This window comes from Macrotis lagotis, chromosome 1, assembly GCF_037893015.1.
Source record: "Macrotis lagotis isolate mMagLag1 chromosome 1, bilby.v1.9.chrom.fasta, whole genome shotgun sequence".
Classification (NCBI taxonomy): domain Eukaryota; kingdom Metazoa; phylum Chordata; class Mammalia; order Peramelemorphia; family Peramelidae; genus Macrotis; species Macrotis lagotis.
In genome coordinates, this window is record NC_133658.1 from 583,497,909 (window position 1) to 583,517,668 (window position 19,760).

General features: G+C 38.5%; 1 protein-coding gene across 1 annotated transcript; it reads right to left on the bottom strand.

Moving 5' to 3' along the window:
• Positions 1–6,978: 6,978 nt before the first annotated feature.
• Positions 6,979–17,856, bottom strand: LOC141521567 (uncharacterized). Its single transcript, XM_074234269.1, has 3 exons — positions 17,726–17,856; positions 15,169–15,217; positions 6,979–12,619 (listed from the first exon to the last, which is right to left on the bottom strand). Exons 2-3 carry the CDS (start codon positions 15,197–15,199, stop codon positions 10,428–10,430), a joined length of 2,223 nt encoding a protein of 740 aa, XP_074090370.1. The 5' UTR covers positions 15,200–15,217; positions 17,726–17,856; the 3' UTR covers positions 6,979–10,427.
• Positions 17,857–19,760: the final 1,904 nt, after the last annotated feature.

Sequence of the window (19,760 nt, forward strand, 5' to 3'; positions counted from 1 at the left end):
TTTGCATTTATTTACTTCACATTTATTCTGTCTATATAATTTACACGAGGACTTGTCTCCCCCATCAGAATGTAAGGTCTTTGTGAGCAGTGATTATTTCATTCTTTGTACTTGTACCTATGGGATAATGGTTGATGTCTTGACACTTGGGTGAATTGCACAAAGTCATCTACTTTACTGACTTTTCCAGTCTCATTGAAGTCTAGTGGCAAGACAAATGTCAGTGGAAATGGTCCATCTGATGCTTGACCAAGCTCTTAAGTGATCCACAATGCCAGCTTCAGTCACCTTCAACAAATTGTTCTCATTCTCCCATTTCACCAGGGGAAGTCGTCAGAAGCCTTAACTCACCAGCCACTTTGAGGTTTCTTGCTTACCTTCAACTTGATTTAGCTCATCTGCTTAAGACAGTTTACCAGGGTGCGGCCATGGTGCATGCTACAACTTCATGGAGTAACAAGGGCAGACTTAGGTAAAGGTGAATACCAAAGGTGGATGAACAGAGAAAATAGCTCGGCAAGCCCTCACACCAGATGTGCAAGTCCTCCCTGATTACCTCTTAAACCCTCAATTAAAGTCCAACAAGGCTAAATGATTTACGTAGTGTCACATAACTAATAAATACCTGGGGTCAGATTTGAACTCAGGTTTAGCTGCTCCTTACACAGAGTAGGCACTTGATAACCACTTATTGGTTGATTGATCCTTATCCTCCTATTCCATTCCTATTCATGTATTGCTAAATACATCTAGAAGTCCATACAACCACATTATATCTAACCTTAACTAGGTCCTTGTTGTTAGATTTTTCTGCCTGAGCCATCAACTGGGATTCAAGTTTAATCAATCAACAAGAATTTATTAAATACTTATTTTGTCAAATACTGGAGATAAAAGGGACAAAAATGAAACAATCCCTCTCTGCAAGGAGTTTACAGTAAGTATAAATAAGGGAAATAATGGGTGAGTGACATAAGCATCTGGGGGGATTAGTAAAGGCTTCATATAGGAGGGGCACTTGAACTAAACCTTGAAAAATTGACATATCCCCTTCGGAGACATTCTCTCTACCAGCAATCCCATTGAAAGAGAAGTAGAGATGGGGAAAGAATATACTTCAGTCATGCGGGACTGTCAGTCAAAGACATAGAGATTGGAAATGGAGAATCATGTATGAAGATCAATAATGCAAAGTCATAGAATAGGAATAAAGGCTAGAAAGTAGGTTAAAAGTTTATAGACTCTGCAGCTATCTCTTTTATCAGTCCCACAAACTCATACCTCTTTCCTGGTTGATTACAATAGTTTCTTTTCTGGTCTTCCTGCCTCCATTCACCCATCCTTCCTAGCTATTGCAAGCAATTTACTCTTCTTATTGTATGATACCTACTCAAAAGGTTTTTTAAAATAAATATTTTAAAATAAAATTTTATGAATGTCTTTTAATTTTTATATTATATACATTTACTCTAATCCCTCTCCCTCCCCAATACATAAGGGTCATATGTATTCACCTCAATATGCAAATAAAGACTATAAGGTTTACATGAAGAAATGGAGTTTGGGGTACTATGTTTATAAATTTCACTTGTTACATATAAAGAAATCCAGTAAGAATATAATTTTAAAATAGCATAATTACACATGTAGGAAAAGAGAGAAGCAAGGGATGGATTGTTTTTAAATGTTTAAAAATTGTTTTAATGTGTAATTGGAAAAAAACATAAAATATTATATTTTTAAAAATGGTAGCAGGGCTGTATACCTGTTAAGTGAGTTTAAAAAAACTCCTAAGTACTATAACCAGTGACAGGACCATTATAGGAATCATTTCTTAGTTACTATAATGTCTAAATGTATTTGGGTAAATACATCTAAATTATTGACAAGATAGAATCAGAGTATGATAATTCATTTCAAGCATTTCTAGTAAAAAAATAATAAAAATGAAAAAATAATCTAGACATTCATGGCCACATGACCTCAAACTGTAGCTCTGCCTATGTCCTGAGCTATGCATACAACTGAACCTCTCACTTATAAGTCAGAGTCTATGCCATAGCTATTGGGGTGGTGGGGCTGAGAATGGTGCAGACCAGTTCTTCTTCCCTTACAGTTTTTTTCTATACCAGAAAATGTACAATAAAAATACTACTAGGCCTGGGCTTAGAGCTGAAGCTTGCTGCTTGTGCATTATTGTGGAAAAGGTGCAGTTTTCTGCATTCCTGCTATTTCAGAAGAAATTGCATGAAAATGCAAAATCTTCATGATGCTCCAAATGTCCTCCTAATATAGTAATCACCTTAGAACAAGTTCATGTTTTTGAAATTCATGTTTTAGCAGAACTGTAGGAATACTGAAATGCTGAGCATTCCAAGGAAACACACTGCATCTGGGGACAGAAGAGGAAGCTGAAGTGAAGAGATCTTCATGTAGGGGGTTGATGGAGCTTTGTGATCAAACTGATAAACTTACAGGATGATGTCATTTATCAATAACTGTCAATGAACATTTATCAAGCACCCACTACAGGCACTGTGTTAAGTCCTTGGAATACAAATTTAAGAAGAAAAAAAATGGAAGATAGCAACTGTCCTCAAGGGGCTCAAGAAAGGGGAGGAGGATTTTTCCAACAAGGAAAGCATGGTGGAAAAGTTGGTCAGAGAATTTGGAGTAGTGCATCCAGTTTCTGAGCTAGGGTCTCTCCTTAAATAGAAGTTTAGAGTTTATGGCAGCTTTCCAATCAGAAAGGAGGAGGGTAATGATGAGGTGGGATACCAAGATTGATGAGATCTTACAGGTAGATGAAGCTATCTAGCAATCTGGTATATAATGGAGACATTAATCATAGAAGTCCAAAAGTAGCTCATACAGATCGGAAATTAAGAGTTTTGAAATGAGTTTTGATTTTAAAAAATGGTCTTACATTTGCAGGTAGCTATTACTCTGAATGTTTCTATTGATGGGATTATTCCAAGTTTATTTTTTATTTTTATTATTTTTAGACATCCTGGAAATAGATTACCACTTTCTAGTTCTGTCTTGACAATAATTTAGATGCATTTACTCAAATACTTTTAAATATTATAGTAACTAAGAAGTAATTATTATATTAGCTTTGTTAATCAACTAATAAACATTTATTTTATTTAAAAAATTTAATTTAATAAATACCAAAAAAAAGATTTCTATAGAAAATAATGGATATTATATGTGAAAATATAAAACTCTATTAGAAACAGTTTACTTTAGGAAAATAAGATAAAATAAAAAGGGGGCATCTAGGTGGTGCAGTGGACAGAGGAGGCCCCTGGAGTCAGGAGGACCTGAGTTCAAATCCAGCCTGACACTTAATAATTACCTAGCTGTATGACCTTGGGAAAGTCATGATATTTTTCTAGTCCATTAACCATTCTATGAGGAAGCAGAGTGGACAGCCTTTTGAACTTCATCCTGTTCCTCTCTTGGCAGGAGTCAAGTCTCCCATGGTGGAAAGGAAAGGGAGAAGGAGATTCTAGAAGCATCTATACCTTTCTACAAGGCAGATTGACCCTTGTGGACACACAGAACCTACTCAGGCACTCCGAAATATATTCTAACAGTGCTTATGGCAAGACTTGGCACTGCCTTGTGAAGATAATGAAGTCATGAAAGACTGGGAGTAGTACTTTTCACTTGGGAACCGAGGACTCTATTTTGGGACCAGAACACTAAAACAAAATTCTCTTGATGACAAAGAACTGATGGAGTATAAATGCAGATCAATGCATACTTTTTATTTTTTCTTGTGTTTTTTTGTTTCTTTTACAGTATGACTAACATGGAAATGTTTTACATGATTATATATATATATAATATATATTATATATATAATATATATATATATATATATATATATATATATATTGTCTCTATCAGTCTGCTTTCCTTTGCTATGAAAGGGGAAGGGGGACAGGGAGGAAGAATTTGGAATGCAAAAAAATTTTTAAAATGAATGTTAAAATTGTTTTTACATGTTTTTGGGGAAAATAAAATATTAAAAAATAAAATCTCTCTGGAGGAGAGAGAATTGATGCATTTTGAGTTCAGATGAAAGCACTTTTCATTTTTTTGCAACACTACTAATATGGAAATATATTTTGTATGACTTCACATTTAATGGATATCATATTTCCTTCTCAATGAGCTAGGAAGGGGATTGGAGAGGTGATTTGGAATTCAAAAAACAGAATGTTAAAATTAAAATATATAAAAATAAAAATTTCTCTGGGGGACAAAAGAGTAACAACAAAACTTCATGGGAGGGTGAGACAGTCAGCAGAAAGAATGGCACATGAATGATGCTTTCCAGAGAATTGACTGTAAACCTTATAGTGGTCTAAAGCCCTTTCCTTTCCCTGGATTATTTCAGTTTAAAGAAAATCCAACAGTGATTAAATTATGACTTTTTGGAGGAACTGTTGGAAAAAGGGTGAATCTATTCTACTCTCTGCTTCTTTTGTTTTATTGTCATATCCAACTGGTATCAGGGTTTATTGTTAAGGGTTCATTGCTATTTATTTGTTTGCTGCTTATTTTCTCTTTAAAACAATAGTTTAGGTAAAAAAATAATTTTATTTACATCTTGAGTTTATGTTTTTGTTTTATAGTGATAAGGGAAATCTGGGAATTATTGATTACACTAAATTTAGCTGACTAATAGATCACCTTCCCAGATTGACAGTCAACAGATTGACTTAGGGTCCAGAGCATTTTATGTTTTTTTCAATTTGTATTCTAAAGTTTTTTTAAAAAGATTTTTATGTTGACCAGTGGTGTCAAACTCAAATAGAAACGAGATACATAAGGATGCATACTTAAGGTCATATACTGACACATTTTAATATATTTTTTAAATGAACTAAATATTTCCCCAATACATTTTAACCTGCTTCTGACCACTTCCTGCATTTGACACTTCTGGTATAGGTTAATCTTTATTACCTCTAAGTAATGTTGTTCAGTTGTCTCTGACACTATGACCCTATTTGCTTTTTTCTTAGAAAAAATACTGGAGTGGTTAGCCATCTTCTCCAGCTCATTTTCCAGATGAGGAAACTGAGGCAAACAGGGTGAAGTTGTTGATGATTTTCAAAGATTTAGAGATTGAAGACAGAAGATTTAAGACCACCGAAAAAATAAAGGAATTCACAGCTCTCTGGTATGTTAAAGCTGCTCAGGATTTTATTATGGTAGACTGTTTACAAAATGAGTAAGAAAAGCAATGAGCACTCTGAGGACAGGCCAGGTGAAGTGAGAGAGAGAGAGAGAGAGAGAGAGAGAGAGAGAGAGAGAGAGAGAGAGAGAGAGAGAGAGAGAGAGAGAGAGAAGGAAACCATGAGGCTTGGCTTACCATAGTGAGAATCATGGTGCTCCATGTGGATTAAGGAAGAGTCAAGGAGAGCCCCATCTGGATGGGAGAAGGGAAGAAGCAAGAGAGCTCGAAGCTGCACTTCCTATAATATACCCCTCTATGGTATACTGGACAGAGGGTGGTGTTTGGGGAGTGTTTTTATACCTTGTGCTAGGTATCTTCCAATAGCAATCTATGTATTGGTCCTTCCTGTCCCAAGGTGTTTGATCCAAGTTCAACATGTCATTTCCTGTGGCGCCAGAAGGTTAAGTGAAGGTGAAAAAATGGGGACAAGATAGACAGGATAGAACCAACAGGGGGTCAGTTAACATCTCAAGAGTGGGTAACCTCGACCCATTTAACAAGATTTAACAGCTTTAAGATCACAGATTCTGTTCCTGCCTCATATCTAATTGTCTGCATTATTTCCCCTGCATCAAAGTGATTTGCCTAGGGTCACACAGCTTGTGTCTGGGGTTGGATATGAAATTAGGGAGATGAGTCTTTCTGGTCCTCATCTCACAACCCTTTCTTACATAGACAAGTTGCTACTATTCATTAAGGGTCTTCAAATTTTTCTCTATCCTCTGAAGCTAGGGAGGGAAGTCATGATATTTATAAAAATTTCAGTGAGAACTCTAATATGACTTGCCCTTGAGAAGTGACTGGTTACTGTGAGTTTTGGAGGTGTCAGCAGAGGCCCTAGGGATGGGTTAAAGTGCTGCCCTAATTCACTTTGCTGCCTTGGTTTCCCCTCATCACCCTTTCCTTCTCCCAGACTTGTCTTTTTTCCATTTAAACTTTCTTTTTGAGATAAAATGTGCCATATGAAAGGTTCTTCTTTCAGCAATTATAAGTTAATTGAATTCTTCTGAGAAGTCACACTTTTAAGCCCCAGCAATGAATCACATCATATAGCTGCTAACAGATGGTTTAATGGGTGCATTAATAAAAGGGTAGAATTAAAAAATAGAAAGTTAAGTTTTTACAGATTCATAATGTGTTCACTGATGAAATCATAAGGCTTTTGAAGCATTGAAATATTTAAGTGTGAAACCAAAAGATCTGTTTATTTTTAGGTAAGGAAGTAGATCAGAATAAAGAGATTTATGGATAATGTAGGTTTATTTGACTAAATCTTGTAGTGAGGAAGACATTCACTGTAACAGACTAATGTGCTAAAGAAAATGAGAAGCACGAGAAAATTGAGAAGCATGGAAAAGTTTAGAAGGTCCAATGCAAAATGGAAATAAGCAGAAGCAAAAAAATGATATACACAATAGTTGAAAACAATGTAATTAGAAAAACCACCAAACAATTAAAATTGCCTTATTATAAAAGAAAAAAGATTGATCCCAGTAATGATAGGAGATACCTCTTCCCTGATGCTTTGTAGAAGTGGAAGTACACTAATTTTTCCCATATGTGGATAAGATTTTGGTGATTTTTCTCCCTCCAAATAAAAATCTTTATAAGGGATGATTTTTTAGAAGAAGAAGAGATATGAAGAAATGTAAGTGATTTTAAAGCAACAACAAAAAATCCCAATAGAAATTTATTTTAAAAAAGGAAAAAAAATCCCTATATACCTTTGTCTCTCTAAATAAAAATTTAAAATGAGATGCAAAATAAAATGCAAGTTTTGAAATCACTTACTTTAAAAAAAGGACAATTTCTCTGTTCTCTCCTTTGAAATCTCTTTAGCAGAGATATGAGAAATGCTTGGGAATCATCTTCTTGGTTCATGCTCATCTTCATTCCTGTTATTCCTCTGATTTTCTCCTGAGGCTGGAAAAATTGCCATGTGGACTTTTCAGGCTGAGACAAAGGACATGTAGGGAAAGATGCTGATGTTGGGTGACTGAGTGGTTGGGAGATTTGTATAAAACAATGTTTGGGGGATCAGAAAGGAAGTATGTCTGGGGACATTTGAGAACAAAAACTTCACAGTTACATATTCCTCAGAACTGGAAGGTTGTTGTTGTTGTGTCCACCTATTTTGCCCCACATGAGTATTTATTACATGAACATGTGAACAGCTGGGATCCAGGAAGTACAAGCTAGACAGATCATATATTCACATGAGATCTGCCCACCAGGACATTCTGGAGAATCTGCTTCCAGATGTCATTTTTGAATGTCTGTTAAGGGATGGAAATGATGGCAAGAACAGTCACTGTAGGGATGCTCTCCTTACCTTCAATGATGCAGGCTTGTTGTAATTTAAAAGTCTTGGAATTTGCCTATTGCACTCAGGCTGGATATAGTGTGGAAGCTCAGATTCAATTTTATTTTCAGGGTCAGAGGTCAATCCAACCACCCCAGGTTCATGGTCACCACCCCTTATTTGGAACTCCAGTCATACCTAGGACCTGATGGAAGTCTAAGTAGAGTCATATATGTTGGGTTTGGTAGGTTGGTTTTCTGATTGTGCCTTGGAATTATGGGAGCTATTTCCAAAAAGGTGATACTGAAATCTGATTTAGTCTCAGATTGGCATTCAAGACAAGACAGAGAATCAGAAAGTGGAAGTATGGAGAAATGGTTTCATTGACATTTTCACTGTGTGAGGTGCAACTGACAGAGATATTTGACTTTGAAGTTCAGAAGCAACTTCTAAGGTTGGGGTTGAGTGGAGGCGTCACCCAACAGTGGGGCCAAGAAAACTTGTGTTCTCCAGGTGAATGACTATTTGAGTTTTTGCCTTCTGATCTTGACCTTCTGATCTGTTTCTAGTAGTGAACTTTCCCAGTGGTCTAGTTTGAATTGAACCAAGGCTAGGGCATTTGTATTTGGAATGTCTGAAGTCTTATGGTCAATGTTCAGTGGAGGGGTAACCCAATGATTAGGGTTAGGTTGAAATATGGCCATGGGCTTAGAGTCAGGTGAAGCTATTTCCTGGTGTCTTACCTCTAGTGGAAATATTGCCATCTAGCATGACCTGTGAGAATTGTGGCCTGGGTGATTCTGTTCCCAGGACTGAAATTATTTGCTAGTGTCTTTGTTCCGTTAAAAATGAGAGTTTGGCATTATAGTCTGGCTTATTCTCAACCTGGTGGGGACTAGGGACTGTGCTCGGTACTTCAGGTTCAAATGAAGCTTGGGAGCCTAAGTCTGGAGGAAGTTTGATGATACTGGCCTGTGAATGTGATTATCTGAGCATGTTGGGACACAAGAGAGTTTCTTTCTGGTGGCATGTCTTCCCAGTGTTCTATTTGAATTGATTACTGAATATTGGTATCTAGAAAATTGTCTTTGACCTGATGGTAAGAACATAGAAGAGCTATGGACTCTTGAGATTCAAGTAATGCTCTTTCATGACAGTCTAAACTCATTGGGAGTGTAGTTTTAGAAACCTGGTCTGTGAAAGTTGTCTGGTGGTCTGTCCTGGATGGCATCATTCTCCAGGGATCTTCTGATTGAACTGTGACTTGGTCATTGACATCTGGTTTCTCTTTACTATGTTGGTCAGAACTAAGTAAAAATGTGGCCTGGTTTTGAGGGCCAAGGAAAGATAAGTCCTTAGGGTTCATGTCTGGGATAGCTGTTGCTCCATGATCTGTTGTCTTAGAAATTTCAGGCCAATAGACTGTTTCTAATGACATTGTTTCCCATAAGTCTAGGTGTAGTTGAATTGTTACCTGGGCATTGGTATCTGGAATTCTATTAGTCTTATAGTCAATACTTAAAAGAGAAGATGTCAAGTCTCCAGGACTAGGTGGACATAGAGACATGTCCTTCTGAACTAAGCTCAGTGAAAGTATTTTGCCATGATCCTGGACTGAGAGAATGATGACTGGTTGGTCTACTTCTGGTTGTTGATTACCCATAGTACTGTCCTGTCAGAAGAAATTGTAGTCTGGGCATTGTAGTCATTCTGGTAGTCAAAGGATGGTGAAGTCAAGGTCTGATCTTCAGGTTTTAGTGAAGTTATTCAGGGGTAATCTTCACTAGACTGCACTGTTTCCAAGTGATCTTGTTCTTTTTTAAGTGTGAAGTGAATGTTAGTAAGATCCTGTTTGTCCTTAGCTCAGGGCTTTTTGGAGGTATGTCCCAGTGGTCTAGTTCTGGTGGGATTGTTTCCCAGTTATTTTGTTTTTGTTGGAGTGTAAGCTGATGATTGGAATCTGCTAAATTTTCTGGTGGCTAGAACTGGATGATGGTGCTGTTCAGTGGTCAGGAACAGATAGTATGGTATTGTGATCTTCTATTCTCAGTAGAGGAAACATTTCTCAATGATCTTGACTTGAGCTGTTTCCCCCTTTTCTACTCCTGGTAATGTTTCCCCATGGCCTTGTTCTGGTTGTATTATGGGTTGGTCCATGGAATATGATATATTCATAGCTTGGTAATCATGATTGGGTAGAAACATGGCCCTGGGATAAGAGCCAAGTGGAGTTGTATCCTACTGTCCCAGCTGCAGTAGGGAATACTCCCCAAGGAAACTGGTCCTTCAGAATCATGAATTTAGTGGCATTGTCTTCCATTGATCTTGCTTTTATCAGAGTGGGACCTGGCCATTCCAGGCTAACATCTTTGATATTTCCATCTCCTATGAAATATCCAGTTGTTCTTCATCCTGGTATATGTGACATGATAGTGTTACATTATCAGAGTCTATTATTCCCAGTGGAGGTTTTGCTCCCTGATCCAGGCCATTGGGTACCACTATCTGGTGGCTTAGTTCTGGTGATATTTCTCAGAGTTCCAGTTTTTGTTGGCACATGACTGGGTCATTTGGGCCACCCTGAACCTGATCATAGTTGGATGGAGGCATGTATTGGTCAATAGGGTTAGGGAGAGCTGTGGTCTGAAGAGCTATGTTCAATGGAACTGTTCCCCAGTGATCCTGGCTTACAGAAGTTGTCACATGGTTGTCTAGTTCTGATGATATTATTTCCCGGTCTGGGTCATCTGATACTGATTCAACCTGATCCTGGTAGTCATCATCAGATATAATTGTGTCCTGGTCATCAGGGCTAGGGAGAACTGTACCCTGAAGATCTATGTCCAATGGGAATGTTCTCCAGTGATCCTAGCTTGTAGAAGCTGTCTCATGGTAGTCTAGTTCTGATGATATTTCCCAGTCTGGGTCATCTGATCCTGTTTCAACATTATCCTGGTAGTTATCATCAGATGGAGATGTATCCTGGTTATCAGGGTCAAAAAGAGCTGTGTCTTGATTTTCTGTGTCCACTGGAAGTGTTCCCCAGTGATTCTGGTTTATAGTAGCTGTCACATGGTGGTCTAGCTCTGAGGATATTATTTCCCAGGGTTCCAATTTTTGTTGGTATATAATTGAGTCAAATAGTTCTACTGCATTCTGACCCTCATAGTCATAACTGGAAGGAGGTGTATCTGTGTTGTTAGATTTAGGGAGAGTTGTGTCCTGATAGTCTTTTTCCAGTGAATGAATGACATCACGACCTTGATATATGTCAACTAGGGTCTGGAGGTCTCTTTCTGGTTGTCTCGTTTCCCAGTGGTCTTCCACAGTTGGACATATGTGCAGGGCATTTTTGACTGATGTGTCCTCAGACTGGAAGTCACAAATGGAAGAAGATATGACCTGATGGTCAGAGATATTAAGTAGAATCATGTTGTGGTGTGCAATGTCCAGTGAAAGAGGGGTTGCCCAATTATCCTGGCTTATTGGAGTGATGATCTGGTGATCTTGTTCAATTGACCCTATTTCCCAGTTGTCTGCTTTCTCTTGGAATTTGACTGGGATACTGGAATTTGGCATATCATCAGCTTGGCGGTCACTGATATCTAGAGGTGTGCTATAGTTTTCAGAACTAGGTAGAGTTGTATCCTGGAGGCCCAGGGAGCCCTGTGGAATCATTGTCTGATGTTCTTGGAGTATAGGATTTATCACCTCCTGATCAAGTCCCATATTCCACTGGTCTAGATCTTTCTGGAGTACAATCTGGATATTTGGGTCTGGTCTAACCTCAACTTGGTGGTCATGGCCATAAGAAGATAGATCCTGATGGTGAGGACCAAGTGGAATTAGTTCCTTATGTTCTGTGTTGACAAAGGTTTTTTCCCAGTGAACATGATCATTTAGAGTTGTGGCTATATCTTCTTTAGATGACACTGTTTCCTGTTGGTCTAATTGTGCTGGTATATCTTTAGCTTGGTAATCATAGTCAGGTTGAGGTAGGTACTCAGGTATATGGTGAAGTAATGGAAAGGGCACTGAAGTGGTCTTTCTCCAGGGATTAGATATTCTTCTATGTGGAATAGGCCTTATGGTCCAGTTTGGGAAGTCAGGACTGTATTCAGTCATCCTAGACCTCTGATTCAGAGATATTGGATATCTAGCCAGGGTCTTGGAATGGTGGTCAACACATCTTAATAGTGATAATGTTTCCTTGAGATGGAGACCATGATAGGACCCATGAGAAACCTTTGCCTGGACCCAGTGGTCCAAGTCTAAAGTTTGAATTGCTCTAGTCCTAGACCAGCAATCAAGACAAGGTGTTGTTGCTCTAACTGGGGTCTCATGATGCAGGTGGAAAAATTCTGTTGCAGTTTCAGTGGCAGTCCTGGCCTGGATCCAGGGCCTTGGTGAAGTTTGATCCTGGCTACCAGGTTCCTTGGCCTGGTAGTTAAGGTGTTTTCTGGGCATAGCTACAACCATTGTTCTCTGATTCAGGAATTGTGGAAAACCATCCTGGTGATCAGCAATTGGTGATAATAGGAACCGTTGACTGGAATGTATCAGAGCCTCAGCTACTGAATGTTCATATCTTGGGAAAGGCTTGGGAAGATTTTCTTTGGATATCTTTCCCTGGTAGGAGTTTGACTCTACCAAGGACTCAGGTCGATGTTTGGGGTTGAGTAGAGGAATATGGCATTGGCTGACTGATTTCAAGGGTACAGAAGTTACCCTGTCCTTTTTGTCCTGCTTCCTATGTAAGGGAAAGGCTGGGGTGGCTTCCTGACATTTATGGGGTTGAAGCTGAGGTAAGGGCACAGCCATTGCTCTGGGATTAGGGAGTCTCAGATGTGGGTCAGCAAGGGGCTGATGGAGCCATGATGAGTGCTCCAGTTTATCCCTGGAGTGGGGGTAGGCCAGTGATTGGCATTTGAAGGGGGACATCTGCTCAGGCTGGGACAGATGGTCTTTTTCCCACAGTGGTGAAATCCAGTGAGGGGGACATGGTAACAGCACCGATTTTGCCTGGTTACAGTGGCTTTTCCGAGGGAACTGCACCAAGTCTGCTGATGAAGAAGGTAATGTATGAGTAAATGGTAAGGAATAAGAAGAAGCACAGGGTGGGTGGGAAAGACAGCAGCAGAAAAGGGAGTAGAAATCTGCTCAGTGATACTTGGCTTTGGGATTAGAACCAGTCATTCAAAGTGCTGTCACATTTATTGTCCCTCATTTCAATCTTGTAAATTGTATTAAATTGAGAACTTCTTGAGATCAGGGACAATTGAGATTTTTTACCTTTCTTCAGTATTCCTAGTGCTTAGCAAGTATCTGCCACATGATAGACATTTCATAAATGTTTATTAACTAAACTGTTCTGGGAATTAATAACTTCAAAATCAAAGGAGAGGAATAACCCATACAAGGGCTCAGAAGGAGAGATGATGGATTTAAGTTGACTGAAAAGTCATATTTTCCCACCCTCTTTCTCCTTCATTGCTACTCACTTTCTGTTGAATTAGAGTGGAATCATGAAATCATACTGGTCAGGTTTGCCATAAATGATTGTTGAAGTTAACTTCAACTGGACAGTGAACTTGTTTTTTCCCTAATTGGTTCATTATCCCCTTGCAGTAACTCTTCAACCTTTCCTCATATCTCCTATGACACTTCCTTTTCCACCACCCACCCTCACTGGAAGGTAGCTTCATATTTAGCTGAAAAAATTTAGACTATTACCAAGAGTTTTCTCCTTTTTCTTCTTCTTCTTTATCTTGTATCCCTCCAACATTATCTCCCTCCTCCACATTGTTTCTTACTTCACTCTAGTCTCCCATGCTGATGGCACTATTGTCATTCAATTATGTCTGAATTTTTGATGCCCTTTGGGGTTTTATTGGCAGAGATGCTAGAGAGGTTTGCCATTTCTTTAGCTCATTTTACAGTTGAGGAAACTGAGGCAAACAGGGTTAAATGACTTGTCCAGGGTCACACAGCTAATTATGTCTGAAATTGGATTTGAAACTCAGGAAGATGTCTTCCTGACTCCAGGCCCAGCATTCTATCTATTGTGCCCTCCCTACCTGTCCACTATATGGGCACATCTTTGACATGGCTTATCTCCTTGCTAAAACTACCATGCCTTCCTCTATACATACTCTTGATCCCCTTGCCTCCCATATTAATAGAGTGTCTTCTATCATCCCCATTTTCTCTTTAATCTTTGATCTCTCCTGGATCTACTGGCTCTGCTTTTGCTTTCAATCTTATCTATGCTTCCTCTGAAATTATCTATGCTTTCCTTGCTAAGTCTGATCACACCAGTCAACTATCATCTTATATCTCTGTATCTTTTACTCTTATTTGTTTGTTTGTTTTTAGTTTTTGCAAGGCAATGGGGTTAAGTAGCTTGCCCAAGGCCACACGCCACAAGGCTAGGTAATTATTAAGTGTCTGAGGCTGGATTTGAACTCAAGTAGTCCTGACTCCAAGGCCAGTGCTCTATCCACTGCGCCACCTAGCCACCCCTGTATCTTTTACTCTTACCAGTTCCTAGGAAAAAACTATCTACTAATAACCTGATAGATGGGTCTCCCTGCTACAGATCCTTCCTCATTTTAGTCCATCTTTTTTCAACTGTTAAAGTGATCTTTTTTTTTTAAGGTTTTTCAAGGCAAATGGGGTTAAGTGGCTTGCCCAAGGCTACACAGCTAGGTAATTATTAAGTGTCTGAGACCGGATTTGAACCCAGGTACTCCTGACTCCAAGGCCGGTGCTTTATCCACTATGCCACCTAGGTGCCCCATTAAAGTGATCTTTTAAAATGAACATACACAACCCTGGCCCCCCACCAGCTCAATAAATTCCAATGGCTTCCTATCTCCTCCAGCATTAAATATAAAAATTCTTTGTTTGGCATTCAAAGCCTTTCCTAACCTGGCCTACTCCATCTTTCCTCTCTTCTAATGCATTTTCCCCCTCTGTACTTTGAGATCCAATGACATTACTTCCTTCTTCCTCTCGACTCAGTGAGTTTTCATTGACTGTTCTTAATGCTCATAATTCTCTTCATTCTCATCTCTGCCTCTTGGCTTTCCCTGGCTTCTTTCAAGTCCTAGCCAAAATTCCACCTTCTGCAGAAAGTGTTGCCCAACCCCCCTTATATATTAGTACCTTCTCTGTTAGTTATTTATAATTTTCCTTGTATATTATTTATACTTATTTATGCATAGTTGTTTGATTAGTTACTACATCTTTTTATTCCTTTCTCTACACCACCATGGGTTTTCTTTTCTTCACTCACATAGCTACTACCCTTGTGATCCTTATACTGCTCCTCAGAACTTTGTAATAACTTCAGTGTTGCTGTTGATGCCTGCTGAGGTTACTTTCCACCTAATTTGTATTTTCCTGGTATATATTCTGATATATATATATATATATATATATATATATATATATATATATATAGAGAGAGAGAGAGAGAGAGAGAGAGAGAGTCTTCCCCATTAGAATGAAATTTTTGTTTTTCCTTTGTATCTTCATCTTTTAGAACAGTGACTAACACAAGAGCAAGTTTTCTAATAATGCTTATTGCTGATTAATTGATTCTCACCCTTGGGAAATGTCCAGGGTCTTCTTCCCATTGGCTATTGAAGGATTTCCTGGGGGAGAAATGATGTGTCAACAAATAAGTTCTAATAACTACCCCATCCTCCCAACTAAAAGAGTAGTAGCTCAAGAATACCTTAATAGTGAATTTTATACAGTCTAGGACATTCTTCTTTTTTCCAAATCCAGTTCTTATCCTCTTCCTGGGTTTCACTTTTTAATGAGTTAATATCTTTTTACCTTAGAACCAACCTCAACAATTGATTAAATCCATTATTTCTTTCACTTCACTTTCTCTTTTCTCCATCCCAATTGACTCTTATCATTAAAGTGCTCAAATGCCTCATCATCTAATTAATGATGTCTATAAATGGATGAATGAGATTCCTACTGTCCCCTCTTACCATCCAGGGAAATCATAGTCAAAATATTAACCTTGTCTCTAGTCTGGCACAGTGAAGAGAAATGAGGTGTAGAATAAATGAGATCTTACTGTGTCAGGCTACTGGGTTCATATAGGATAGTAAGAATGGCATCTTTGCCCAAAGCCCCCTCCTCACTTTAATCAATCTTATATGTGAATTATGTCTTCACTTTCCAATGTCATCATCTTCTTTGATACTGAAGGACAATATTTACTCTCCAGTTCAAAAAAATATGAGATGCTCAAGTTTAGAGAACTCATCCCAGGTATTCATATGGATTGTTTGTGCCCAACTTGTGGTAGAGCATCCTGAACATTGGTCTGATCAACCACAGTCGAGCCCACTGTAATTTATCTCTAACCTAGTGATGTCATTTTGGTCCTCCTTGTTAACAAATGGCAAGAACCAACCGAAGGACTAAGTACCTTTCTCTTTTTCCCTCCTTCCTCTATCCCATATTGGCTCTCATCATCAAAAGTAAACCAAAGAAAGGATCTCAGAAACTTAATTATACGACAATATAAGCAAATAGAGGAAAAAAAGGTAACATTCCTGGAACATTTTAGCAAACTAAGCTAAAAGGATGAATCTAAATATAGAAGCTCATTTACTTCCTGTGATTTCAAGTGGCATTTTTTCTTTAGGTTTTTACAAGGCAAGTGGCTTGTCCAAGGCCACACAGCTAGGTAATTATTAAGTGTCTGAGGATGGATTTGAACTCAGGTACTCCTGACTTCAGGGCCGGTGCTCGATCCACTACGCCACCTAGCTGCCCCAAGTGGCATTTTCTTAATGAAGGGTGGGTAGCTTCTCTCAGTCTCCCTGACATCACAAACCATCTGAGACTAGTTCTAATATTCTTTGATTTTCCAAAATTCTATGGATCTAGGCATATTGCTCCAATGGCTCCCATTTCAGCTTCTTTTTCACCTAAATAATTCTCTCATATATATTCTTTATTCCATAAGAGAATAAAATGTTGAACTGAAAAATCAGAATGACTGGAGTTGGGGTTGAAAGTCCTCACAATAAAAAGTTCTGACTCTGGGGCAAGCCTTTCTTCACTTTTTCAGTTTCCTTAAATAAACCAACTCCCTAAGACTAAAATTACAAATTGGGTGTCCATCTGCAATGATAAAGGGAATTTCTTTCCTTTAAAGGTAGGTTGAGGGGCAGCTAGGTGGCACAGTGGATAGAGTACCGGCCCTGGAATCAGGAGGACCTGAGTTCAAATCTAACCTCAGACACTTAATAATTACCTAGCTGTGTGACCTTGGGCAAGTCACTTAACCCCACTGCCTTGCCAAAAAAAGGTAGATTGAACCAAACTTACCCACGCATTCAATTTTGAGAGTGAAGAGAATTTCTTTTTTACAAATTTGAGGATAAATAGTTTTGAAAAGTTATTACCAGCTATCAGAGGGGTCCATGACACAAAAAGAATTTTACTCTAAATTCTTCTATAGTCTTCCATCTTCTCCATCTCATGGTAAGAGGATCCACAGAGTATACCGTGGTTCAGTTTTATCTAGCAACTAGGAGAAATTACTTTGAAGTTCTAAGCAATTAGAACCTTTGGACAATCTCAGGACAAATTCAGGGAGGGAGAGAATAAATTATAGCACCTACCACTGTGCTTAAAAGAGCTTTACAAATATATTGTCTCATTTGATCTTCACAAAACCTTGTGAGGTAGTTTTTTCCCCTTATTTTCCCCTTTAACAGTTGAGGAAACTGATGCAGAGGTTAGTGATTTACCTCAGGGTCATCCAGCTATAAGTATCTGAGAAATTCAAGTCTTTCTAACTCTCAGTCCCAGTAGTAGTTTAGTAGGACCGAATAAGAAAATCTGTGTGTAGCTAATGCTCAGGTGGTTTGTGATTCCTCCCTAGAGTCTACAGCAAAGTGTTCTCTCTACTGAGATGGCTGCTCCCAATAGTGAGGACAAAGGAAGAAGCATCTTTTCCATCTCCTATTCCTGGCACAAGGAATGTCTATCACACTTCTCCCTAGAGACAATTTCTTCTCACAATAATAGCCCCCTTACCCACAGATACCCATAAGTTTCCCTATTCCTCCCTCCTAAACATATTCAGTATCTTCACCCCACAAAAAAGGTACTACGAGGCCTCTTACATATAAGAATGTCTAGGAGAATGGGAATCAAGGACTGAATGTTAGCAGCTTAGATGGTCATTCCAACTTGTGCTTGAGTCTTGGTAGTTAAGCATTCTCAAGAGAGGAATAGTTTTCCAGGAAAAATGAAGTCCAATCAGTTCTTGAAAATAATGCTTTTCCTCCCTTCCCCCCTCTCTTTCTTCCTCCTCCCTCCCTCCCTCCCTCCCTCCCTCTCTTCCTCCCTCTCTCCTTTCTCTCTTTCTTGTTCTGGGATGGAGAGAAAATAGATGTGCTTTCTCAGAGATGCAGAGCAGAACTAATGAGCTCCTTGTCTTTTATCCCAGGATCTGAGGTGGCCCTGACATCATAAGGCACCTCTTGTCCTTTGTCCACTAACAGTCAGTCCCCCACCCCCCCACTCATCTCTGTTACTCTAGGTAGAGTATTTACTTAGAGATAGACAGATGATTGTGAGTGACTAGTATCCTGAATGCAAGTCACCCTGCCTTAAAGGGCTTTCAATTTAAATTTTCTATTCTCACCAAATAGTTTCATCACTTTTCTACCTTCAGAGTATCTTAACAGAAGATTAAAAAAAACCCCTCAAAACTCTTGAATTTTTGATTCTAGTCTCTGTTTTCGCTGCCCCTTAATAAGGGAAGAAATATTTTTGCCCAACATGGCTAGATTAGTGGAATTTGACATGCTTCTCTCTAAAGTTTTGGAATGTAACTCAAGGACAGTTTTCCTTTATGATTGTGCTTTGAATGCACATATCCATTTTTGGGGTCTCATGAACATAGAATAGCACATGGCTTACATTCTAAAGGGAAGCAGGAGATAATGTGTCAGCAAAATTAAAAAAATATGCAATGGAATTGGTGACAAAATATATGTAAATAAGAAAATACATAAAATTTTAAAAATGGAACGGCACATATTCTATAGGGTAGGAGTGGGGAGCCTATATAACCTGTGGGCATATTGGTCTAGTGTTGCCAAGGCAACTGCAGGCAAGGGGAGGGGATGAATTCAAAATTCAATAAATCTGAGAGCTTTATAAGAGTGAATTAATTAAATGTTTGACCAAATATAGCAGTTGAATGATGTTATAAATATCTAATGACCCTTGGTAGAAAAAAAGGTTCCCCACTCTTACTATAGGGGAAGCAGAATGGCAATATATATAAGTAAATTAAAAATAAACAAAATAATTTGGAGAAAATACTAACAACTGGGTGTATCAAGAAAGGTCTTTTATAGGAGATAGTATATAGCCTGAGGTTTGAGGGGAATTAGAAAGCTGACGAACAAGAATTCTAACACCAAACAATGAAGAAAGCTTAAGTGATTAAAAACCATTGTAAGAAAGTTTTCTTGAGTACATTAACTTTGTTTATCACATATTAGTGTCAGGCATCAGTGACAGAGGATTCATGATGGGGACCAAATGTGGAAGATTGTTCCTGATTTTGAGGTGCATAGTTTTTGTGCTTACTATCCTTTTATCAAATATGATTAGACTTTTCTAAAGTAAAGCTACTTTGTGTAGAGATTATTGATTGACTAGATTGTCAAGAGAAGTTGCATTAAGTAGCTGGGAGCATGAGTATAGTGATTTGATTTATTTGATGTCTCCTCTGCACCCATTTAAGGCAAAGAGTGAAGTCAGTGGGTGAAAGACAGACAGTTATTTGTCCTATGGATTCTGCCCCAATAAAATCAGTGACTCAGGAAATATTTACAGTACCCTCTGGTTGTCACATTTAAATTAGCAGAGGAGACATTCAATATAGAAATTTACCAAAAAGCAGTTGACATTTTTTTCTTAATAGAATGAGAGAATATGGTCCAGAGGGTCCAGGATCAGTTAAGGAGTACTATAAGGATAGAAAGCAGTATTATGTTGTTCCAGATACTACCAAGGTAGAAGAGACTCTGACTATTCTGATATAAGAGGAGACACTTTGACCAGATCTAGTGATTTAAGACTGAAAGAATTTATCACTGTCATTGGCATGACTGTGTCATTTGAGAAAAGATACTCCCTTTT